The sequence below is a fragment of the Haliotis rubra genome, unplaced genomic scaffold (genome assembly GCF_003918875.1).
Source record: "Haliotis rubra isolate DU_JTF1 unplaced genomic scaffold, ASM391887v1 Scf55, whole genome shotgun sequence".
Lineage (NCBI taxonomy): Eukaryota > Metazoa > Mollusca > Gastropoda > Lepetellida > Haliotidae > Haliotis > Haliotis rubra.
In genome coordinates this window covers 1,775,282-1,800,725 of record NW_025767246.1, presented here as the reverse complement: position 1 = coordinate 1,800,725, position 25,444 = coordinate 1,775,282, and the positions used below count along the sequence as shown (strand labels likewise).

The 25,444-nt window shown below is 41.1% G+C and overlaps 1 protein-coding gene across 6 annotated transcripts in view; it reads right to left on the bottom strand.

Moving 5' to 3' along the window:
• LOC124253723 (sodium-dependent lysophosphatidylcholine symporter 1-B-like) overlaps positions 1 to 25,444 on the bottom strand; it is a 45,282-nt gene that overhangs the window by 2,084 nt on the left and 17,754 nt on the right. For all 6 annotated transcript variants that reach the window (XM_046687544.1, XM_046687541.1, XM_046687540.1 and 3 more), the window contains 8 exons: positions 14,527 to 14,657; positions 10,132 to 10,225; positions 9,364 to 9,479; positions 8,204 to 8,287; positions 7,918 to 8,001; positions 3,897 to 4,012; positions 2,627 to 2,764; positions 1,472 to 1,648 (listed from right to left, as the gene is read on the bottom strand). In XM_046687544.1, the coding sequence (XP_046543500.1) occupies positions 1,472 to 1,648; positions 2,627 to 2,764; positions 3,897 to 4,012; positions 7,918 to 8,001; positions 8,204 to 8,287; positions 9,364 to 9,479; positions 10,132 to 10,225; positions 14,527 to 14,657 (940 nt within the window). The remainder of the gene's footprint in view (positions 1 to 1,471; positions 1,649 to 2,626; positions 2,765 to 3,896; positions 4,013 to 7,917; positions 8,002 to 8,203; positions 8,288 to 9,363; positions 9,480 to 10,131; positions 10,226 to 14,526; positions 14,658 to 25,444) is intronic.

Genomic DNA, 25,444 nt, shown 5'->3' with positions numbered 1-25,444 from the left:
TGCAACAATATCGCCATGCTATCATTCTGCCTGCAACATCATCGCCATGCTATCACTCTGCCTGCAACATCACGCCATGCTATCACTCTGCCTGCAACAAATGCGTCATGCTATCATTCTGCCTGCAACAATACGTCATGCTATCACTCTGCCTGCAACATTACGTCATGCTAGCACTCTGCCTGCAACATTACGTCATGCTATCACCGCCTGCAACATCACGCCATGCTATCATTCTGCCTGCAACATTACGTCATGCTAGCACTCTGCCTGCAACATTACGTCATGCTAGCACTCTGCCTGCAACAATACGTCATGCTAGCACTCTGCCTGCAACATTACGTCATGCTAGCACTCTGCCTGCAACATTACGTCATGCTAGCACTCTGCCTGCAACAATACGTCATGCTATCAACGCCTGCAACATTACGTCATGCTAGCACTCTGCCTGCAACAACACGTCATGCTATCACTCTGCCTGCAACATTACATCATGCTAGCACTCTGCCTGCAACAATACGTCATGCTATCATTCTGCATGCAACATCACGTCATGCTATCATTCTGCCTGCAACATCACGTCATGCTATCACTCTGCCTGCAACATTACGTCATGCTATCATTCTGCATGCAACATCACGTCATGCTATCACTCTGCCTGCAACATTACGTCATGCTATCATTCTGCCTGCAACATCCCGTCATGCTATCACTCTGCCTGCAACAATACGTCATGCTATCACCGCCTGCAACATTACGTCATGCTATCATTCTGCCTGCAACATCACGTCATGCTATCATTCTGCCTGCAACATCACGCCATGCTATCATTCTGCCTGCAACAATACGTCATGCTATCACCGCCTGCAACAATACATCATGCTAGCACTCTGCCTGCAACATTACGTCATGCTAGCACTCTGCCTGCAACATTACGTCATGCTAGCACTCTGCCTGCAACATTACATCATGCTATCATTCTGCATGCAACATCACATCATGCTATCATTCTGCCTGCAACATCACGTCATGCTATCATTCTGCCTGCAACATCACGTCATGCTATCATTCTGCCTGCAACATTACGTCATGCTAGCACTCTGCCTGCAACATTACGTCATGCTATCATTCTGCCTGCAACAATACGTCATGCTAGCACTCTGCCTGCAACAATACGTCATGCTAGCACTCTGCCTGCAACAATAAGTCATGCTAGCACTCTGCCTGCAACAATAAGTCATGCTATCACTCTGCCTGCAATAAAACGTCATGCTATCACTCTGCCTGCAATAAAACGTCATGCTATCACTCTGTCTGCAACAATACGTCACGCCTTCAGTCTGCCTGTGATAATACGTACTGATATCACCGTATCCTGCAACACTGTGTCATGACCTATCACATGTGCATCAACAAAGACTAAGCACAACAGACATCCACCACAATCCAAGGTCTGCAAAAATATACTTACAAAATTTCGTGTACATCTTTCTTGATTTGCCTGCGTTTGACCTCATCAATCGGGTAGCTCCACAGAAACAGGAGAGCAACTATTAGACACAGCACAGGACCAGGCACAATGAGCATGCGCAGTGTCAAGTCAACCGATGCCGGTTGAACACAGGCCCCCGTTTTGTAACCCCCGAATCTGAAATGGAGAACTAGGGATAAACAGCAGGTGGCGCCGTCACGAGAAGCATCTCAGTGTTATAACTAGGGCTGCGCAATATAACCGGTTTACCGGTATTTACCGGTTCAGACATGAAAACGATACGTATTGCGATACGCTGATCGAAAACCGGTACTTTGACATGCATTCGGAAAACTTCGTAACACTCGGAAATCTTCGGATATTTCCGTTTTCTGAAGTGTTCTTTTCCCTGTGTCATTAGTGCCAAATGTTACTTACATTTTTATTTTGTCATGATTAAAAGTTTTTATAAAAGGTTAATGAATCATTTGATTTAGTTGTGTTTTTGCTTTATAATCAAGCATTAACTCGATTATAAGTAGTTTTTGTTAAAAAAATAATCCTTGCAATATATTGCAATACATGCTTCCGCATCGCAATATATCGCAATATGAAAATTCTCTGCAATACCCACCCCTAGTTATAACACATCAACTTTGTGGTCATCGAACATCGTACACATTGGCGAGTGAGTGAGTGAGATGGGTTTATCGCTGCTTTAAACAGCATTCCAGTTATATCATGGCGTGTCTGTTTAATGTGGGAGGAAAACCCGAAGTGATGCAGGATATGGACGTTTACCACTCAGGTGAAACCCACAAGCAAGGAACCAGATTTCCCCATGCTAAAGTACTCTTGAAGAGAGAACCATTTTTGATCACCGAAGTTTGCCTTTTCAGGTGATTGAAGACTAATTCTCTAAAAATATTAAATTAAGAGAGAGAGAGAGAGAGAGAGAGAGAGAGAGAGAGAGAGAGAGAGAGAGAGAGAGAGAGAGAGAGAGAGAGAGAGAGAGAGAGAGAGAGAGAGAGAGAGAGAGAGAGAGAGAGAGAGAGAGAGAGAGAGAGAGACGTGTATTTTATACATTGTAATTTCAGTGGGGGTTGCCCGCCATCAGCTGGCACTGTCCCCTTCATGGTTGTTTAAAGCACTCACTGTAGAGCAAGTTGGGATATGGCCAGCCCCATCCCGCCGGAAAACTTGTTGAAGAACACATAGAAGGAGTAGAAGAGGGCGTCCTTCCTCGTCTTCCTCTCCAGCATGAACATGTCCAGGATGTCTGGCAGCACGGACCTGCAAGAGGGGGACATGCACTTAGTGCCCACAATTCATAGCACTGGGATTTAGCTATCCTAGTGTATTGGTCTAATGTCCTTCTATGCGCTGGAAAGAGTCCTTTCTGGAATTTGTAAACTACGTCAGATGTCACCTGTATCAGCAAACAGCCAACTCTCCAACCTTGGAACGACACAAAGTCCAACTCACCAGTGTAACACCACTGATAGATGCAAATTCACGACGGTTGCAGTAATGACACAATTCAACTCACCAAAGTAGAAATGATGACACACAGGGCAACTCACCAAAGTAGAAACGATGACACATAGGGGAACTCTCCAAGGTAGAAGCAATGACACATAGGGCAACTCACCAATGTGGAAACAATGACACATAGGGCAACTCACCAAAGTAGAAATGATGACACATAGGGCAACTCACCAAAGTAGAAATGATGACACACAGGGCAACTCACCAATGTGGAAACAATGACACACAGGACAACTCACCAATGTGGAAACAATGACACATAGGGCAACTCACCAATGTGGAACAATGACACATAGGGCAACTCACCAATGTGGAACAATGACACACAGGGCAACTCACCAATGTGGAAACAATGACACATATGGCAACTCACCAATGTGGAAACAATGACACATAGGGCAACTCACCAAAGTGGAACAATGACACACAAGGCAACTCACCAATGTCGAAACAATGACACATAGCGTAACTCACCAATGTGGAACAATGACACACAGGGCAACTCACCAATGTGGAAACTATGACACATAAGGCAACTCACCAAAGTAGAAATGATGACACACAGGAAAACTCACCAAGGTAGAAACGATGACACATAGGGCAACTCACCAATGTGGAACAATGACACACAGGGCAATTCACCAATGTGGAAACAATGACACATAGGGCAACTCACCAATGTGGAAACAATGAGACATAGGACAACTCACCAATATGGAACAATGACACATAGGGCATCCACCAATGTGGAACAATGACACATAGGGCAACTCACCAATGTGGAAACAATGACACATAGGGCAACTCACCAATGTGGAAACAATGACACACAGGGCAACTCACCAATGTGGAAACAATGACACATAGGACAACTCACCAAGGTAGCAATAATGATACTGAGACACTGAGACCTGCAAAGGCTACAGTTGTGTAGTACAGATACGGATTGTTCTTCGGTAGATACAGTTGAACAATCAGCACGGGGATGAATATCTGAAACACAGGGACACTGCTTTCACAATCTGCGCAATCTGTTCTTGAGGGCATGATCAACATTGTCATGATGATGATCAAAATAATAATGTGATAATGATGATACAATAATAATGTGTGCAATAATATTGCGTTCGACTCCTTACCAAACGTTCATTCCCAAAGCGCTAACATTATTATCCCGGTCAATGGATCAGTGGTCACTGGATTTTCTTTCTCAGCTCCATGGAGACCATACAGCCGCTTGTGAAGGTCACGGGCTACCCGACAAGAGTCTGCACCCTCACGTGACAGCAGTCGAGAGGATGAAGCACAGGCTCCACCTACTGGGACTCCTGATGAATAGGGGTGTGGCCAAGGCCCGCAGCAACCTACCCCAGCAGCTGATAGCATATCAGATGAGTACCCACTTACACATTTGTTAGAGGTTCTCTCTTGGAACATCAACGGTATAGCCTCTAAATTAGAGGATACAGATTTCATTTCCTATTTGATTAGGTTTCAAATAATGTTTCTGTATGAGACGTTTAGTGGTAGCATCATTGCTGTCCCTGAATTGTCTGACTATACACAATACATAGCGAAAGCAATGAAAACGGCCAGGCACGGGAGATTGTCGGGAGGAGTATTTGCTTTCATACATAACAGTGTATCCCAGTTCTGCACTTTACTGAAGTTGGATATCGATAATCTGATATATATAATCTTAATAGTAAAAAAGATGTTATTTTGATAGGTCTCTTACATACCACCCGAGGGGTCGATATTGCAAAGTAAGAAAAAATGTTATTTTGATAGGTCTCTACATACCACCCGAGGGGTCGACATACACACATCGTGTCGGGAAACCACCAAGTATAGAACTACTTGATCAGTGGTTCTCAGAAGCCTGGATATTCTTTCTGACTGTCATATAGTTATCACCAGGTGATCTGAAATCCAGGATTGGGACAAGCAATGAACCACCTGAACCACAACCGAACTTTCTGGGAGATGTGTTCCCTGGCGAAGAGTTAATGCCTCTTGACAACAGACAATCTTGTGATAACTCAATCAATAGATTTGGTAGAATGCTAATGGAAATGTGTTATACGTACAAGTTGTATATTTTAAATGGTCGTGTGCAAGGAGATAAAACTGGCGAGTTTACGTTCATATCTAGCCAGGGTTCTTCGGTAAATGATTATTGCATTGCCAGTATTGATGCGTTTGAACTGATTGAATCGTTTCATGTAGAGGCCCGAGTAGAATCAGATCATATGCCATTAACGGCAAAACTTAAACTTTATGAGCAAAGCCACCAGCTAGAAAATAATGATAATACTGACAGAAACTGCTCTGACAGAATTGTATGGAACCATACTAAGTCAGACGTGTACACCGACAGCATAAAACAGCTTGCTGACACCTTTGTTGAAGCAACAAGATTAGTTGATACAGATGTTGACCACGCTCTAGACTTGTTTGTACAAACAGTACTTGGTGCAGCGGACTGTATGAAAAAACGTAACAAAAAGTGTATTTCAAATGGGTTTTTTATAAATATTGTAAAAGTAAAAAATACTTCACTCGCAAAGCCTTGCGTCGATTCCAAAGAAATAAATCTGAGGAAAACCGACGTAATTATTGCAAACAGAGGAATTTATATAAGGGTATCTGTAAGCGCACAAAGCTCTCGTATGAGTGCAACAAAGCTGATGCATTAAAGCAAGCAACCAGTAACCCAAAGACGTTTTGGCGTATCCTCAGAGGTATATCTCCTTTGCACCGACCTCGCCCGAATATCAGTAATGATGCATGGTTTAACCACTTTAGTAGCCTGTTTGCAACTTATGATGCACCAATGATTGACCACTTTGGCTCTACGGAAGAACCAGACTTAGATGAAGTTGATTCACTTATCCTAGAATCACATATTACTTCGTCTGAAATTAGTGATGCTATAAAACTTCTCGCTACACTTTTCAATAAAATATATGATTCGGGAAAATTTCCTACAAGCTGGACAAAGTCTATCGTTGTCCCAATACACAAAAAAGGTGATAGAAATAACCCCGACAACTACAGGGGCATATCGTTGTTAAGCGTCTTGAGCAAAATCTATACTGGTGTGCTCAATAATAGACTGAAAGTCTGGACAGAGCTAAAAGATAAAGTTCCAGAAACACAGGCAGGCTTCCGATCTGGTTATTCAACCACAGATCACATATTCACACTAAATTCTATTGTCGAAAAATGCTTTATGAAAAAACGAAAAAAGCTTTATGTCGCCTTCATAGATTTCAGAAAGGCGTTTGATTATGTGAAAAGAAATAAACTTTGGTTTTGCCTTAAACAGAACGGGTTAGGGGGGAAAATGCTGTCAGCACTCAAAGCAATTTACATATCTGTACAAGCTTGCGTAAAATGCTCTTCTTCAGATATTACCGATTTATTCAATTGCCCAAATGGAGTGCGCCAAGGATGCATCCTAAGCCCGTTGTTATTCTCATTATTCATCAGTGAACTGTCAAACTCTGTAAATGAATGTGGTAGACACGGCGTGCAATTATTCCCTGATTTATATGAACTATTCCTACTTCTATTTGCAGATGATGTCATCCTCGTATCTGAATCAATTGTCGGCCTTCAAAACCAGTTAAATATTCTTGAAACGTTTTCAGACAATTTGGGGTTAACTGTTAATCTTGATAAAACACATATTATTGTGTTCAGAAAAGGGGGCATTCTTTCGAATAAGGAAAAGTGGTTTTATAAAGGAAACCAAATCGCCACTGTAAATAGTTACAAGTATTTAGGTGTCTGGTTTTCAAGTAACTTAAAAATGACGAAATGCATTTCAGGCTTGGCAAGCCAGGGTAAAAGAGCATTGATGGAAATCATTGTCAAACTAAACAAGATTTGAATGATTGACCCGAATATATATTTTAAAATCTTTGATTCTCAGGTGATGCCGATATTATATGGCTGTGAGATTTGGGGAGTCAAGCAATATGAATTATTGAAAAAGGTACATCTTCTAGCCTGCAAACGATTTTTAAGGGTAGGAAAACAAACTCCTAATACTATTGTATATGGCGAATGTGGTTGCTATCAAATATATATAAATGCTTACTTACGGCTTTTACGTTATTGGCTAAACTTGCTCAAAATGAGCGAGTGTAGATTACCCAAAAAGTGTATTATATGCTAAGATATTTTGATGACATTGGAAAAAAGATTTGGGTATCGTTCATAAAAAATATTTTGTTTTCTCATGGCTTTGGATATATCTGGATTAACCAATCTGTTGGCGATGAACTTTCTTTTGTACAATTGTTTAAAACATCATTGATAAATGAATTTTCTCAAAGTTGGACTTCCACGTTGAATAACAGCTCTAGATATGTGATGTATAGAGAATATAAATTCATATTTGAACCAGAAAGATACCTGTATATCATATTAGAAAAAAGGTGCGCTCTACTTACATCAAATTCAGATGCAATGTCTTGCCACTACGTTATAATGAAGGTAGGTGGCAATCAATCGAACCTGGTTTACGTTTGTGTCCCATTTGCAACACCTCTGTAGAGGATGAGTATCATTTCACACTTATATGCCACTTGTACAATGAATTGAGAATAACTTTTCTTCCGGAACACTTTTGGAAATTCCCTTCTATCCATAAATTTAAAAGGCTGATATGTGCAACTCAGGAGAATTTAATCAGACGTGTACAGTATTACATTTACCATGCATATATAAAAAGAACTATGTATTTAGAAACACTTTAGACTTCACTTGTATGCTCTTGTTAACTATGTATAGTTATATCTTGTATATGGGCCCTTGGCCTCGTTACAAGTAAACTCCTTTTTTGACTTTGACTTTTGACAAAGTAGAAGTAGTGTATGAAGACTTACGATCATGCCAGATGCGTACGCTGTCTTCTTGCCGTAGCGAGTCACCACCAACTGCCATATTGGCATTGTACATATAGATACCAGCTGCAATGACAGGAGATAGGTCAAAATTAACAATTTGCCGTTTTTTCTCACATCGGTGTTTTGTGATAAAACGGTCAAATAAAGTTTCATATGATCGATCGACCGATATTATACCTATGACATCAAAATGGCATACATAAAACGTTAATAGTTTACAAATGGTTGTAGCAGAGGACATGTGGTTGTAACAAGGAATACCTACCAGAAGGACGAGGATGAAGTACGTGAATTGTGACCCCATGTGCAGAGAGTGGGTGCAGTAAAGGGCCAGGTTTCCCTGCACTATCTAACAAATACAACGTCACGGAATTATACAACGAACCAGCTTGTACACTGTGTACAATCATTCTTATTGTAATATATATACAAATGTACACACACACAATGTATTTTACCCGTGAAGATCCATGTGAGAATTGGTCTCCAGTAACCCATGCTTGTCGCAAGAGGCGACCAACGGGGTCTGGTGGTGAGGCTCGCTCATCGTATCCCAATTGCGCAGATCGATGCTCACAATGTATTTTACCCGTGAAGATCCATGTGAGAATTGGTCTCCAGTAACCCATGCTTGTCGCAAGAGGCGACCAACGGGGTCTGGTGGTGAGGCTCGCTCATCGTATCCCAATTGCGCAGATCGATGCTCATGCTGCTGATCACTGGATTGTGTGGTCCAGACTCGATTATTTACAGACCGTCGCCATATAGCTGGTGGTCTGTGGCGTTTACAACAAACCAAACAAGCACAATGTATTTATTTAACTCTATTCTATACGCAATGTAGATACTGAGATAATAATTAATCAAATTAAAATGTAATTTCATTTTCAGTTTGACTCGTTTTTATTAGAAGTATATATACTGAGTGCCTCTTTTTGGTGAGATTGTTTTGGGTGAGTAATGACTCGGAATCAGCCTCGTTTATTCAATACTGCAGGCCATATGACCTAAGGTGAGGTGGTGAGGTGAAATTGGGTTTTACGTCGTGCTTGAGAATAGTTCGCTCATATGACGACGTGCATGCGTGTGTATGTGTATGTGCGGTTGCTTGTACTAGCCGAGACTTAAGCTGGTTTTATAGGGCTAACCCACTGAGATACCATGCCGCAGTGAAGCATGAATACCCCACTCAGACACATTATACTGACTCCGAGCCGACCAGTCCTTGTTGTACCCATTAATGCCGAGGGCCAGGCAAGGACCAACAAGTACCATATGGTTCGACGCGGTCGGGGATCGAACCCGCGACCTTCCGCTCTCCGGGCGGACGCTCTAACCACTACACCACGGAGGCGGTCCTATGACCTAAGGTACAACTACACCAGAACATATTATTTTGTGAGTAATAGTATACTTATGACTCACTGATATTGTTATAGAAAGAAACAGGAAGGTCATCGCGGCCTTGACATAGGGGCCATAACTGAAGACCAGCTTCAGACCCCGGAAGAAGCCGACATGGTCGTTCCCGTCAGCCACACCTACAAGAAATCACATGTGTTAACATGACATATATGTCAACACAGCATACAGGTCAAGATACTCACATCAGTACACGCAAACACATACGCACGCACGCACACACAATACAATACGAGACACACGCCGTCAACCCTTTACAAGTGTCAATACCACATTGAACAACACAAGGAATATACAAGGCAACACTGTTTCATTTTAACACATTTAACACAACACTTGGTTTCAAAGTTTCATTTTAACACATCCTAATTTCAATCCGTGAAGATCCGAGTTAGAATTTATCTTCAGTAACCCATGCTTGTCGTAAGAGGCGACTAACGGGATCGGGTGGTAAGGCTCGCTGATCGTATCCTAACTACGTAGATCGATGCTCATGCTGTCAATCACTGGATTGTCTGGTCCTGACTCGATTATTTATAGACCATATCGCTGGAATATTGTTGAGTGTGCGTCAAACATTAAAAAAACGAAACAAACACAAATATCCTAGTTTCATAACATAACACAATTTCGAGTTAAGAAAACATATGTAGCTTGAACACTGCTCAGTGCGGTGTTAAACGAACAAACAAATCATGTCAATAACACCCAGTTTCACATCATACCCATACGGACAGTTTGAAAGTTTCCACATATTGGTCCAGTATTTACCTTTCTTCTTCTCCTTGACACCGACGAAGACAATGCAGGCGCAGACGAAGTAGATGGCGACGACGAAGCCGGACCCAACCATGTATGACCATTTCTATAAACAGGGGATCTAATGAATGACCGAGTCGTGTTTTACGCCGCAGTTTGCTTCATTCAAATCAGGGTCCACACAGCATAGATTTCACACATTGTACAAATTTGGCTATTTAGACCCGGGTACGGGGTGACAGGTAAACGTACTTGCCAAAAGGGTAGAAGAGCGGCGTTTATACTTGTGTTTTATTTCAGTCAAATGATAGGAATTATTTAACGAAAGCAACATGGCCACTGACAACTATAGTTTGGCATGAAATGCATGTGGACCCGGTTTTTTTGTAAATATCTCTTCATCCAATGATCCAATCGATCTCAAACTGTGCAAGTGGATGTTTTGTCAGACAACCTAATCACATTGTAAATCACCGATTTTATGCATTTGTATTAAAGAATCTGTCTATGTAACTGTCAACAAAATAAACAGCAGAACGCAGACTGCTTGCAGACGGAGGGAGCCAATGACCTGTAACTGCGGCAGTGTTGGGTCATAAAGGTCAACGTTCGTCAATGTAGGTCAGCTATGCACGTGACAGGTATGAAGAGGTGTCACAGGTCGTGAATAGGGTAAGGTGGGTGCCAACTGTTAACCATCATACGGAGTTTGTTTCTCTGAGTTGTTCAACATTAACCACAAAACCCATTAGTGAGAATTATTCTGTAGGTTAAAATCTTTAAATTTGTAATGTTCATGTCATATTTTGTTTATGCAGTACCTAAGTGGAAATGAATTTAAAGAACACAGAAAGTATATTTACACTAAATCATTAATCGGACCACCTATGGTTAGAACTCAACAACTGTTAAAGCCCCGTTCCCTCGGACACAAGCACACACAATCATGCACACTCATTGAAGAAAAGATAGAATGAAGACAAAAGTGTTATGTTTTGATGTCGTTCACATTCCAAATTAAGCAATGCATTTCTAATAGCTTTAAGCATATAGATAGTTAATATTTATATTTTCATGATAATTTTATGTGAAATGAGTGTTTCATGTTACACTATAAGTCGTTGGAATTAGTCAGTGCTGTCATTGTTCAAAGAAACTCGTAAAATCCCCTAGCGGCAAAAAATCGCAACACGAATTATCTCCCTTCTTTCTGTCCAATCAGAACACGTGTTACATCAACTTGACTAATACAAGTAAATGTTGGGTCAAAAATATCCCTCCTCTGCCAGGAACTTGTGTTGATGTGGCACACAAGACATTTAATCGCTAGCTTGTCCGTTGTCAACGAGGGCGATGGAGACGCCATTGATCCGCCATTTACATGACTGAGTTCTGTCTATAAGAAAGGTTTGCGCATCGCGCAGGGAAAGAGGTTCTAGTTTTCCCGAAGCATACGGAAATAACCGAGGCCTTGTGAATGATCACTTTTGAAACAACGTCGCTGATTGCACAACTAAATCTGATTGCAACCAATCACGAATCCTGAACACTCGCACCATGAAAGGGCCGTATTAGAACAGAGGTTCGTAGGAAGATATGACAAATAACCTCTGTGGGAAGAGAATGAGTGGTACGGTGGTAATCTCAAGACCTTATGGCCGTGTTGGCGTAGCATGTTGTCAATGTTATATGTGGGTGGAGGTTTGTTAGGTTTAATCAAAGAGTACAACTGTGGTTTAGTGGCCTTAATTGAAAATTGAATATTGTTATTTGTTAGCCATTGCTGCATATCTGACTTCTTTGTATTGGAAGTTGGGAACCTATTGTTTGGATCTCGAACACTGTGATAGGGAGCATTGTCCATGACAACAAGCCTTTTGTAAGGCAGAGCTGGCAACAATTGTTCCTCAACATACTGTGTGAATACCGCTGAGTTCATTTCTGTATGATAGTCCCCACCATCTGTGCTCTTTGACCGAAATACCAGATCACACCCAGGTAGGAATCCACGGTGGAAACTAGCATGAAGAACGATTAAACGTTCACCTTTGCCTGTTGCTATTTTCCTACCATCACTGGGATCAGTGGGTAGCCACTGTCTGGCAGCAGTATGGTTTGGATGCCTACCTTTTTGGTTGTTGGTTTATTTTTCACAATTTTTAGCACGATGTTCTTTTTCATGCCAAGAGCAAAAGTTGTACGTTTCATGTAATCCGACACCTTATAAATCGGTTTGCTACGTTTGCTCTCTTTTTAAAAAAAATCAACACATTTCTAATTAAACGTTTAGCATCATCTGAATAAGCTTTCATGATGACAGCTAGAAGTAGTCAATGTGAATGATCCAAACGGTCTATCACTGTGCAGTGCACAGGTAACTATCATGAACTGCGCGTGCATTTACCTTTATGACCCAACACTGCCGCTGTTACAGGTCATTGGCTCCCTCCCTCTGCAAGCAGTCTGCGTTCTGCTGATTATTTTGTTGACAGTTACATAGACAGATTCTTTAATACAAATGCATAAAATCGGTGATTTACAATGTGATTAGGTTGTCTGACAAAACATCCACTTGCACAGTTTGAGATCGATTGGGTCATTGGATGAAGAGATATTTACAAAAAAACGGGTCCACATGCATTTCATGCCAAACTATAGTCCCGTTCATCAAGGCGATCATTCTGTGATCACTTAAAATTAGTGCTCAAATCGACTAACGCTTTTCCTCTGAATATATTAAATTTTTATAGGAAAATATTCTAGCAATATCACAACTTTGAACACAAGACATGGTCTTCGCACATTGCACCCATGTGGGGAATCGAACCCGGGTCTTCGCCGCGACGAGCAAAAGCTTTAACCACTAGGCTACCCCACGGCCACGAAAGCTGGAAGAGTGAGTGCCATTGTACAAAGAAACCTTAACGCTACGACCGTGGTAAGTTTATGTTATGGTATGGGAGTTACGATTACCTAAGCGCTAAGGTGGCTTTGTACAACGGCACCTGTGAAGATCCGGGTTAGAATTGGTCTTCAGGAACCCATGGTCGTAAAAGGCGACTAACGGGATCAGGTGGGCAGGTTCGCTGACTTGGTTGACACAAGTCATCGTATCCCAGTTACGTGGAACGATGCCCATGATGTTGATCACTGGATTGTCTGGTCCAGACTTGATCATTTACAGACCGACGCCATATAGATGGATTATTGCTGAGTGCGGCGTAAAACAACAAACCAACCAACCAAACCAACCCATTGTACAATGGCACCCTTATTGACGGAGGCCTTACCAGGATTACCAATTCAAACCCAAGGTGTCTCCAAGATACTCATGCAGATTACTGATCACCAAGCCTGAGTACCTCACCTGGTATTTCGCGTTTGTCTTTAGTATCACACAAGATCTTTGTTCTATTCATTATGTCGTAAAATGACAAAGCCTCTCCTCGTCACAACGCGAGTTAGGTCCCTTTGACGTACCAGAAACCTATTATCGGGGGTTCCATCCCGTATAGCCCCGATAATGCTTCATGGCTTGTCAACACCCATCCTCGATAATCTCCAGGGTATACGATACCATCACTCTCCACTATACCCTGGATGCATCCACGGCTCGGCCCGATAATTATATTACCTCCCTTTGCTGGCTCCGCATTCTCACAGTAGCCAATCAGCTAAGCCGCCGTTACATCCGAGCTTGCCAGTGTTAACAAAGATAGCGGTCGCAGTCGCGAAGGTTTGTTGTCAGTGACACTCAGATTTTTCGGGAAATCATACTGACAAATTTACAGATCTGAAACTTAAAAAAAATATATGAAAGAACTCCTTCTACCTCTTTCAGAGTACCTCTGCATCAATTGTGTTGCCAAGTTTAAACGGCTAGATAATTTAAGAAGCGAAAGTGAGTAGTGATTGATTCGCTCAACTTCCCAGCGTAGACATCTGATTGGATAAAAAGCCAGCAAAGGGAGGTAAAAAAATCATCGGGCCAAGCCGTGGATGCATCCAGGGTATAGTGAAGAGTGATCGTAACGTATACTCTGGAGATTATCGAGGATGGTCAACACCATGTCTGTAGGTTTCAAGCAGTAAACTTTTGAGACGTGAATCACTTCGGGGTTTCCTCTCAGGTCAAGTTTACGTGATATGACTGAAAAAGCAGCGTTAAGTCCAAATTTGACAAGTTCGTTTTGCAGGTCCACCATCTTCCAAAAGCTGGTTAAGAATTCACTTCTTTTGAATCAGAATAAATAAAAAACACCACCAGCGGGTTCGTTACTGAGTTTGGCTCACGAATTTAGCTATAGTCTATCAAGTGTTTAGTTATCCAGTTCTTTAGTCCGACAACTAACCAGTATCGTTGGAAATAAACTGAATAAGGCACCAGATCAGGCTGATCTGACCAACCTGGTTGTCGAGTTCAGTTGGGGACGAGGTGGCGTCAGGCTCCTTGCATTTACCCACTGTACGGTACTTCTCTATCAGGATGCCTTGAACGATGGCACCAATGAGAACTCCAATTGCCTCCAACACCATTCCTGGTACAAAAGGTAGAACTGAGAAATGTTCCTGAAAAGCTGCTATCATGTTCATGTAACGAATATGTTTGGGTTGAAAGTTTGCCCACTCCCCAGCAAAGACATAAAGGGATAAACGAGTTCAGAGGTGAGGTGAGGTGAAATTGGGTTTAACGTCGTGCTTGAGAATATTTCGCTCATATGACGACGTGCATGCGTGTGTATGTGTATGTGCGGCTGCTTGTACTAGCCCAGACTGAAGCTGGTTTTATAGTGCTAACCCACTGAGATACCATGCCGCAGTGAAGCATGAATACCCCACTCAGACACATTATACTGACTCCGAGCCGACCAGTCCTTGTTGTACCCATTAATGCCGAGCGCCAGACAGGGACCAACAAGTACCATATTTTAACGTCTTTTGGTATGACGCGGTCAGGGATCGAACCCGCGACCTTCCGCTCTCCGGGCGGACGCTCTAACCACTACACCACGGAGGCGGTCAAATGAGTTCAGACAAGAGCAATACTTAACTTAGGATAGACAAGCGTATAGCCAACCTAAGACAATAGTTCTTGAAAAGGGCATAAATGAGCTAATACAAAAGTTGAACTGAGTTCGGATGTAGCTATAATTGAGTTCCGACAAAGGTTAAGCTTATTTCAGACAAGGATATAATTGGTTTGAGACAAAGATTATGCTGAGTTGAGACAAAGCTATATAACTGAGTTGAGACAAGGCTAGAACTGAGTTGAGACAAGGATAGAACTAAGTTGAGACAAGGCTATATAACAGAGTTGAGACAAGGCTATATAACTGAGTTGAGACAAGGCTATGTAACTGAGTTGAGACAAGGCTATATAACTGAGTTGAGACAAGGCTAGAACTGAGTTGAGACAAGGCTAGAACTGAGTTGAGACAAGGCTATATAACTGAGTTGAGACAAGGATAGAACTAAGTTGAGACAAGGCTATATAACAGAGTTGAGACAAGGCTATATAACTGAGTTGAGACAAGGCTATATAACTGAGTTGAGACAAGGATAGAACTGAGTTGAGACAAGGCTATATAACTGAGTTGAGACAAAGCTATATAACTGAGTTGAGACAAGGCTATATAACTGAGTTGAGACAAAGCTATAGAACTGAGTTGAGACAAGGCTATATACCTGAGTTGAGACAAGGCTATACCTGAGTTGAGACAAGGATATATAACTGAGTTGAGACAAGGATAGAACTGAGTTGAGACAAGGCTATATAACTGAGTAGAGACAAGGCTAGAACTGAGTTGAGACAAGGCTATATAACAGAGCTGAGACAAGGCTATATAACTGAGTTGAGACAAGGCTATGTAACTGACTTGAGACAAGGCTATATAACAGAGTTGAGACAAGGCTAGAACTGAGTTGAGACAAGGCTAGAACTGAGTTGAGACAAAGCTATATAACTGAGTTGAGACAAGGCTAGAACTGAGTTGAGACAAGGCTAGAACTGAGTTGAGACAAGGCTAGAACTGAGTTGAGACAAGGCTATATAACTGAGTTGAGACAAGGCTAGAACTGAGTTGAGACAAGGCTAGAACTGAGTTGAGACAAGGCTATATAACTGAGTTGAGACAAGGCTATATAACTGAGTTGAGACAAGGCTAGAACTGAGTTGAGACAAGGCTATATAACTGAGTTGAGACAAAGCTATATAACTGAGTTGAGACAAGGCTATATAACTGAGTTGAGACAAAGCTATAGAACTGAGTTGAGACAAGGCTATATACCTGAGTTGAGACAAGGCTATACCTGAGTTCAGACAAGGATATATAACTGAGTTGAGACAAGGATAGAACTGAGTTGAGACAAGGATATATAACTGAGTTGAGACAAGGCTATATACCTGAGTTGAGACAGGGCTATACCTGAGTTCAGACAAGGATATATAACTGAGTTGAGACAAGGATAGAACTGAGTTGAGACAAGGCTATATAACTGAGTAGAGACAAGGCTAGAACTGAGTTGAGACAAGGCTATATAACAGAGCTGAGACAAGGCTATATAACTGAGTTGAGACAAGGATCGAACTGAGTTGAGACAAGGCTAGAACTGAGTTGAGACAAGGATAGAACTAAGTTGAGACAAGGCTATATAACAGAGTTGAGACAAGGATATATAACTGAGTTGAGACAAGGCTATATACCTGAGTTGAGACAAGGCTATATAACTGACTTGAGACAAGGCTATATAACAGAGTTCAGACAAGGCTATATAACTGAGTTGAGACAAGGCTATATAACTGAGTTGAGACAAGGATAGAACTGAGTTGAGACAAGGCTATATAACAGAGTTGAAACCAGGATAGAACTGAGTTGAGACACGGATATAACTGAGTTGAGACAAGGATATATAACTGAGTTGAGACAAGGCTATATAACTGAGTTGAGACAAGGCTAGAACTGAGTTCAGACAAGGATATATAACTGAGTTGAGACAAGGCTAGAACTGAGTTGGGACAAGGCTATATACCTGAGTTGAGACAAGGCTAGAACTGAGTTGAGACAAGGCTATATAACTGAGTTGAGACAAGGCTAGAACTGAGTTGAGACAAGGCTATATAACTGACTTGAGACAAGGCTATATAACAGAGTTAAGACAAGGCTATATAACTGAGTTGAGACAAAGCTATAGAACTGAGTTGAGACAAGGCTATATACCTGAGTTGAGACAAGGCTATACCTGAGTTGAGACAAGGATACATAACTGAGTTGAGACAAGGATAGAACTGAGTTGAGACAAGGCTATATAACTGAGTAGAGACAAGGCTAGAACTGAGTTGAGACAAGGCTATGTAACAGAGTTGAGACAAGGCTATATAACTGAGTTGAGACAAGGCTAGAACTGAGTTGAGACAAGGCTAGAACTGAGTTGAGACAAAGCTATATAACTGAGTTGAGACAAGGCTATAACTGAGTTGAGACAAGGCTAGAACTGAGTTGAGACAAGGCTAGAACTGAGTTGAGACAAGGCTATATAACTGAGTTGAGACAAGGCTAGAACTGAGTTGAGACAAGGCTAGAACTGAGTTGAGACAAGGCTATATAACTGAGTTGAGACAAGGATAGAACTAAGTTGAGACAAGGCTATATAACAGAGTTGAGACAAGGCTATATAACTGAGTTGAGACAAGGCTATATAACTGAGTTGAGACAAGGATAGAACTGAGTTGAGACAAGGCTATATAACTGAGTTGAGACAAAGCTATATAACTGAGTTGAGACAAGGCTATATAACTGAGTTGAGACAAAGCTATAGAACTGAGTTGAGACAAGGCTATATACCTGAGTTGAGACAAGGCTATACCTGAGTTGAGACAAGGATATATAACTGAGTTGAGACAAGGATAGAACTGAGTTGAGACAAGGCTATATAACTGAGTAGAGACAAGGCTAGAACTGAGTTGAGACAAGGCTATATAACAGAGCTGAGACAAGGCTATATAACTGAGTTGAGACAAGGCTATGTAACTGACTTGAGACAAGGCTATATAACAGAGTTGAGACAAAGCTAGAACTGAGTTGAGACAAGGCTAGAACTGAGTTGAGACAAAGCTATATAACTGAGTTGAGACAAGGCTAGAACTGAGTTGAGACAAGGCTAGAACTGAGTTGAGACAAGGCTAGAACTGAGTTGAGACAAGGCTATATAACTGAGTTGCGACAAGGCTAGAACTGAGAGTTGAGACAAGGCTAGAACTGAGTTGAGACAAGGCTATATAACTGAGTTGAGACAAGGATAGAACTAAGTTGAGACAAGGCTATAAAACAGAGTTGAGACAAGGCTATATAACTGAGTTGAGACAAGGCTATATAACTGAGTTGAGACAAGGCTATATAACTGAGTTGAGACAAAGCTATAGAACTGAGTTGAGACAAGGCTATATACCTGAGTTGAGACAAGGCTATACCTGAGTTCAGACAAGGATATATAACTGAGTTGAGACAAGGCTAGAACTGAGTTGAGACAAGGCTATATAACTGAGTTGAGACAAGGCTATATACCTGAGTTGAGACAAGGCTATACCTGAGTTCAGACAAGGATATATAACTGAGTTGAGACAAGGATAGAACTGAGTTGAGACAAGGCTATATAACTGAGTAGAGACAAGGCTAGAACTGAGTTGAGACAAGGCTATATAACAGAGCTGAGACAAGGCTATATAACTGAGTTGAGACAAGGATCGAACTGAGTTGAGACAAGGCTAGAACTGAGTTGAGACAAGGATAGAACTAAGTTGAGACAAGGCTATATAACTGAGTTGAGACAAGGATATATAACTGAGTTGAGACAAGGCTATATACCTGAGTTGAGACAAGGCTATATAACTGACTTGAGACAAGGCTATATAACAGAGTTGAGACAAGGCTATATAACTGAGTTGAGACAAGGCTATATAACTGAGTTGAGACAAGGATAGAACTGAGTTGAGACAAGGCTATATAACAGAGTTGAAACCAGGATAGAACTGAGTTGAGACACGGATATAACTGAGTTGAGACAAGGATATATAACTGAGTTGAGACAAGGCTATATAACTGAGTTGAGACAAGGCTAGAACTGAGTTCAGACAAGGATATATAACTGAGAGTTGAGACAAGGCTAGAACTGAGTTGAGACAAGGCTATATACCTGAGTTGAGACAAGGCTAGAACTGAGTTGAGACAAGGCTATATAACTGAGTTGAGACAAGGCTAGAACTGAGTTGAGACAAAGCTATATAACTGACTTGAGACAAGGCTATATAACAGAGTTAAGACAAGGCTATATAACTGAGTTGAGACAAAGCTATAGAACTGAGTTGAGACAAGGCTATATACCTGAGTTGAGACAAGGCTATACCTGAGTTGAGACAAGGATACATAACTGAGTTGAGACAAGGATAGAACTGAGTTGAGACAAGGCTATATAACTGAGTAGAGACAAGGCTAGAACTGAGTTGAGACAAGGCTATGTAACAGAGTTGAGACAAGGCTATATAACTGAGTTGAGACAAGGCTAGAACTGAGTTGAGACAAGGCTAGAACTGAGTTGAGACAAAGCTATATAACTGAGTTGAGACAAGGCTATAACTGAGTTGAGACAAGGCTAGAACTGAGTTGAGACAAGGCTAAAACTGAGTTGAGACAAGGCTATATAACTGAGTTGAGACAAGGCTAGAACTGAGTTGAGACAAGGCTAGAACTGAGTTGAGACAAGGCTATATAACTGAGTTGAGACAAGGATAGAACTAAGTTGAGACAAGGCTATATAACAGAGTTGAGACAAGGCTATATAACTGAGTTGAGACAAGGCTATATAACTGAGTTGAGACAAGGATAGAACTGAGTTGAGACAAGGCTATATAACTGAGTTGAGACAAAGCTATATAACTGAGTTGAGACAAGGCTATATAACCGAGTTGAGACAAAGCTATAGAACTGAGTTGAGACAAGGCTATATACCTGAGTTGAGACAAGGCTATACCTGAGTTGAGACAAGGATATATAACTGAGTTGAGACAAGGATAGAACTGAGTTGAGACAAGGCTATATAACTGAGTAGAGACAAGGCTAGAACTGAGTTGAGACAAGGCTATATAACAGAGCTGAGACAAGGCTATATAACTGAGTTGAGACAAGGCTATGTAACTGACTTGAGACAAGGCTATATAACAGAGTTGAGACAAGGCTAGAACTGAGTTGAGACAAGGCTAGAACTGAGTTGAGACAAAGCTATATAACTGAGTTGAGACAAGGCTAGAACTGAGTTGAGACAAGGCTAGAACTGAGTTGAGACAAGGCTAGAACTGAGTTGAGACAAGGCTATATAACTGAGTTGCGACAAGGCTAGAACTGAGTTGAGACAAGGCTAGAACTGAGTTGAGACAAGGCTATATAACTGAGTTGAGACAAGGATAGAACTAAGTTGAGACAAGGCTATAAAACAGAGTTGAGACAAGGCTATATAACTGAGTTGAGACAAGGCTATATAACTGAGTTGAGACAAGGCTAGAACTGAGTTGAGACAAGGCTATATAACTGAGTTGAGACAAAGCTATATAACTGAGTTGAGACAAGGCTATATAACTGAGTTGAGACAAAGCTATAGAACTGAGTTGAGACAAGGCTATATACCTGAGTTGAGACAAGGATAGAACTAAGTTGAGACAAGGCTATATAACAGAGTTGAGACAAGGCTATATAACTGAGTTGAGACAAGGCTATATAACAGAGTTGAGACAAGGCTATATAACTGAGTTGAGACAAGGCTATATAACTGAGTTGAGACAAGGATAGAACTGAGTTGAGACAAGGCTATATAACTGAGTTGAGACAAAGCTATATAACTGAGTTGAGACAAGGCTATATAACTGAGTTGAGACAAAGCTATAGAACTGAGTTGAGACAAGGCTATATACCTGAGTTGAGACAAGGCTATACCTGAGTTGAGACAAGGATATATAACTGAGTTGAGACAAGGATAGAACTGAGTTGAGACAAGGCTATATAACTGAGTAGAGACAAGGCTAGAACTGAGTTGAGACAAGGCTATATAACAGAGCTGAGACAAGGCTATATAACTGAGTTGAGACAAGGCTATGTAACTGACTTGAGACAAGGCTATATAACAGAGTTGAGACAAGGCTAGAACTGAGTTGAGACAAGGCTAGAACTGAGTTGAGACAAAGCTATATAACTGAGTTGAGACAAGGCTAGAACTGAGTTGAGACAAGGCTAGAACTGAGTTGAGACAAGGCTAGAACTGAGTTGAGAGACAAGGCTATATACCTGAGTTGAGACAAGGCTAGAACTGAGTTGAGACAAGGCTAGAACTGAGTTGAGACAAGGCTATATAACTGAGTTGAGACAAGGCTATATAACTGAGTTGAGACAAGGCTAGAACTGAGTTGAGACAAGGCTATATAACTGAGTTGAGACAAAGCTATATAACTGAGTTGAGACAAGGCTATATAACTGAGTTGAGACAAAGCTATAGAACTGAGTTGAGACAAGGCTATATACCTGAGTTGAGACAAGGCTATACCTGAGTTCAGACAAGGATATATAACTGAGTTGAGACAAGGATAGAACTGAGTTGAGACAAGGATATATAACTGAGTTGAGACAAGGCTATATACCTGAGTTGAGACAAGGCTATACCTGAGTTCAGACAAGGATATATAACTGAGTTGAGACAAGGATAGAACTGAGTTGAGACAAGGCTATATAACTGAGTAGAGACAAGGCTAGAACTGAGTTGAGACAAGGCTATATAACAGAGCTGAGACAAGGCTATATAACTGAGTTGAGACAAGGATCGAACTGAGTTGAGACAAGGCTAGAACTGAGTTGAGACAAGGATAGAACTAAGTTGAGACAAGGCTATATAACAGAGTTGAGACAAGGATATATAACTGAGTTGAGACAAGGCTATATACCTGAGTTGAGACAAGGCTATATAACTGACTTGAGACAAGGCTATATAACAGAGTTCAGACAAGGCTATATAACTGAGTTGAGACAAGGCTATATAACTGAGTTGAGACAAGGATAGAACTGAGTTGAGACAAGGCTATATAACAGAGTTGAAACCAGGATAGAACTGAGTTGAGACACGGATATAACTGAGTTGAGACAAGGATATATAACTGAGTTGAGACAAGGCTATATAACTGAGTTGAGAGAAGGCTAGAACTGAGTTCAGACAAGGATATATAACTGAGTTGAGACAAGGCTAGAACTGAGTTGAGACAAGGCTATATACCTGAGTTGAGACAAGGCTAGAACTGAGTTGAGACAAGGCTATATAACTGAGTTGAGACAAGGCTAGAACTGAGTTGAGACAAGGCTATATAACTGACTTGAGACAAGGCTATATAACAGAGTTAAGACAAGGCTATATAACTGAGTTGAGACAAAGCTATAGAACTGAGTTGAGACAAGGCTATATACCTGAGTTGAGACAAGGCTATACCTGAGTTGAGACAAGGATACATAACTGAGTTGAGACAAGGATAGAACTGAGTTGAGACAAGGCTATATAACTGAGTAGAGACAAGGCTAGAACTGAGTTGAGACAAGGCTATGTAACAGAGTTGAGACAAGGCTATATAACTGAGTTGAGACAAGGCTAGAACTGAGTTGAGACAAGGCTAGAACTGAGTTGAGACAAAGCTATATAACTGAGTTGAGACAAGGCTATAACTGAGTTGAGACAAGGCTATAACTGAGTTGAGACAAGGCTAGAACTGAGTTGAGACAAGGCTATATAACTGAGTTGAGACAAGGCTAGAACTGAGTTGAGACAAGGCTAGAACTGAGTTGAGACAAGGCTATATAACTGAGTTGAGACAAGGATAGAACTAAGTTGAGACAAGGCTATATAACAGAGTTGAGACAAGGCTATATAACTGAGTTGAGACAAGGCTATATAACTGAGTTGAGACAAGGATAGAACTGAGTTGAGACAAGGCTATATAACTGAGTTGAGACAAAGCTATATAACTGAGTTGAGACAAGGCTATATAACTGAGTTGAGAGACAAGCTATAGAACTGAGTTGAGACAAGGCTATATACCTGAGTTGAGACAAGGCTATACCTGAGTTGAGACAAGGATATATAACTGAGTTGAGACAAGGATAGAACTGAGTTGAGACAAGGCTATATAACTGAGTAGAGACAAGGCTAGAACTGAGTTGAGACAAGGCTATATAACAGAGCTGAGACAAGGCTATATAACTGAGTTGAGACAAGGCTATGTAACTGACTTGAGACAAGGCTATATAACAGAGTTGAGACAAAGCTAGAACTGAGTTGAGACAAGGCTAGAACTGAGTTGAGACAAAGCTATATAACTGAGTTGAGACAAGGCTAGAACTGAGTTGAGACAAGGCTAGAACTGAGTTGAGACAAGGCTAGAACTGAGTTGAGACAAGGCTATATAACTGAGTTGCGACAAGGCTAGAACTGAGTTGAGACAAGGCTAGAACTGAGTTGAGACAAGGCTATATAACTGAGTTGAGACAAGGATAGAACTAAGTTGAGACAAGGCTATAAAACAGAGTTGAGACAAGGCTATATAACTGAGTTGAGACAAGGCTATATAACTGAGTTGAGACAAGGCTATATAACTGAGTTGAGACAAAGCTATAGAACTGAGTTGAGACAAGGCTATATACCTGAGTTGAGACAAGGCTATACCTGAGTTCAGACAAGGATATATAACTGAGTTGAGACAAGGATAGAACTGAGTTGAGACAAGGCTATATAACTGAGTTGAGACAAGGCTATATACCTGAGTTGAGACAAGGCTATACCTGAGTTCAGACAAGGATATATAACTGAGTTGAGACAAGGATAGAACTGAGTTGAGACAAGGCTATATAACTGAGTAGAGACAAGGCTAGAACTGAGTTGAGACAAGGCTATATAACAGAGCTGAGACAAGGCTATATAACTGAGTTGAGACAAGGATCGAACTGAGTTGAGACAAGGCTAGAACTGAGTTGAGACAAGGATAGAACTAAGTTGAGACAAGGCTATATAACAGAGTTGAGACAAGGATATATAACTGAGTTGAGACAAGGCTATATACCTGAGTTGAGACAAGGCTATATAACTGACTTGAGACAAGGCTATATAACAGAGTTGAGACAAGGCTATATAACTGAGTTGAGACAAGGCTATATAACTGAGTTGAGACAAGGATAGAACTGAGTTGAGACAAGGCTATATAACAGAGTTGAAACCAGGATAGAACTGAGTTGAGACACGGATATAACTGAGTTGAGACAAGGATATATAACTGAGTTGAGACAAGGCTATATAACTGAGTTGAGACAAGGCTAGAACTGAGTTCAGACAAGGATATATAACTGAGTTGAGACAAGGCTAGAACTGAGTTGAGACAAGGCTATATACCTGAGTTGAGACAAGGCTAGAACTGAGTTGAGAGACAAGGCTATATAACTGAGTTGAGACAAGGCTAGAACTGAGTTGAGACAAGGCTATAACTGACTTGAGACAAGGCTATATAACAGAGTTAAGACAAGGCTATATAACTGAGTTGAGACAAAGCTATAGAACTGAGTTGAGACAAGGCTATATACCTGAGTTGAGACAAGGCTATAACTGAGTTGAGACAAGGATACATAACTGAGTTGAGACAAGGATAGAACTGAGTTGAGACAAGGCTATAACTGAGTAGAGACAAGGCTAGAACTGAGTTGAGACAAGGCTATGTAACAGAGTTGAGACAAGGCTATATAACTGAGTTGAGACAAAGGAGTTAGAACTAGAACTGAGTTGAGACAAGGCTATATAACTGAGTTGAGACAAGGCTATATAACTGAGTTGAGACAAGGCTATAACTGAGTTGAGACAAGGCTGAGAGAACTGAGTTGAGACAAGGCTATATAACTGAGTTGAGACAAGGCTAGAACTGAGTTGAGACAAGGCTAGAACTGAGTTGAGACAAGGCTATATAACTGAGTTGAGACAAGGATAGAACTAAGTTGAGACAAGGCTATATAACAGAGTTGAGACAAGGCTATATAACTGAGTTGAGACAAGGCTATATAACTGAGTTGAGACAAGGATAGAACTGAGTTGAGACAAGGCTATATAACTGAGTTGAGACAAAGCTATATAACTGAGTTGAGACAAGGCTATATAACTGAGTTGAGACAAAGCTATAGAACTGAGTTGAGACAAGGCTATATACCTGAGTTGAGACAAGGCTATACCTGAGTTGAGACAAGGATATATAACTGAGTTGAGACAAGGA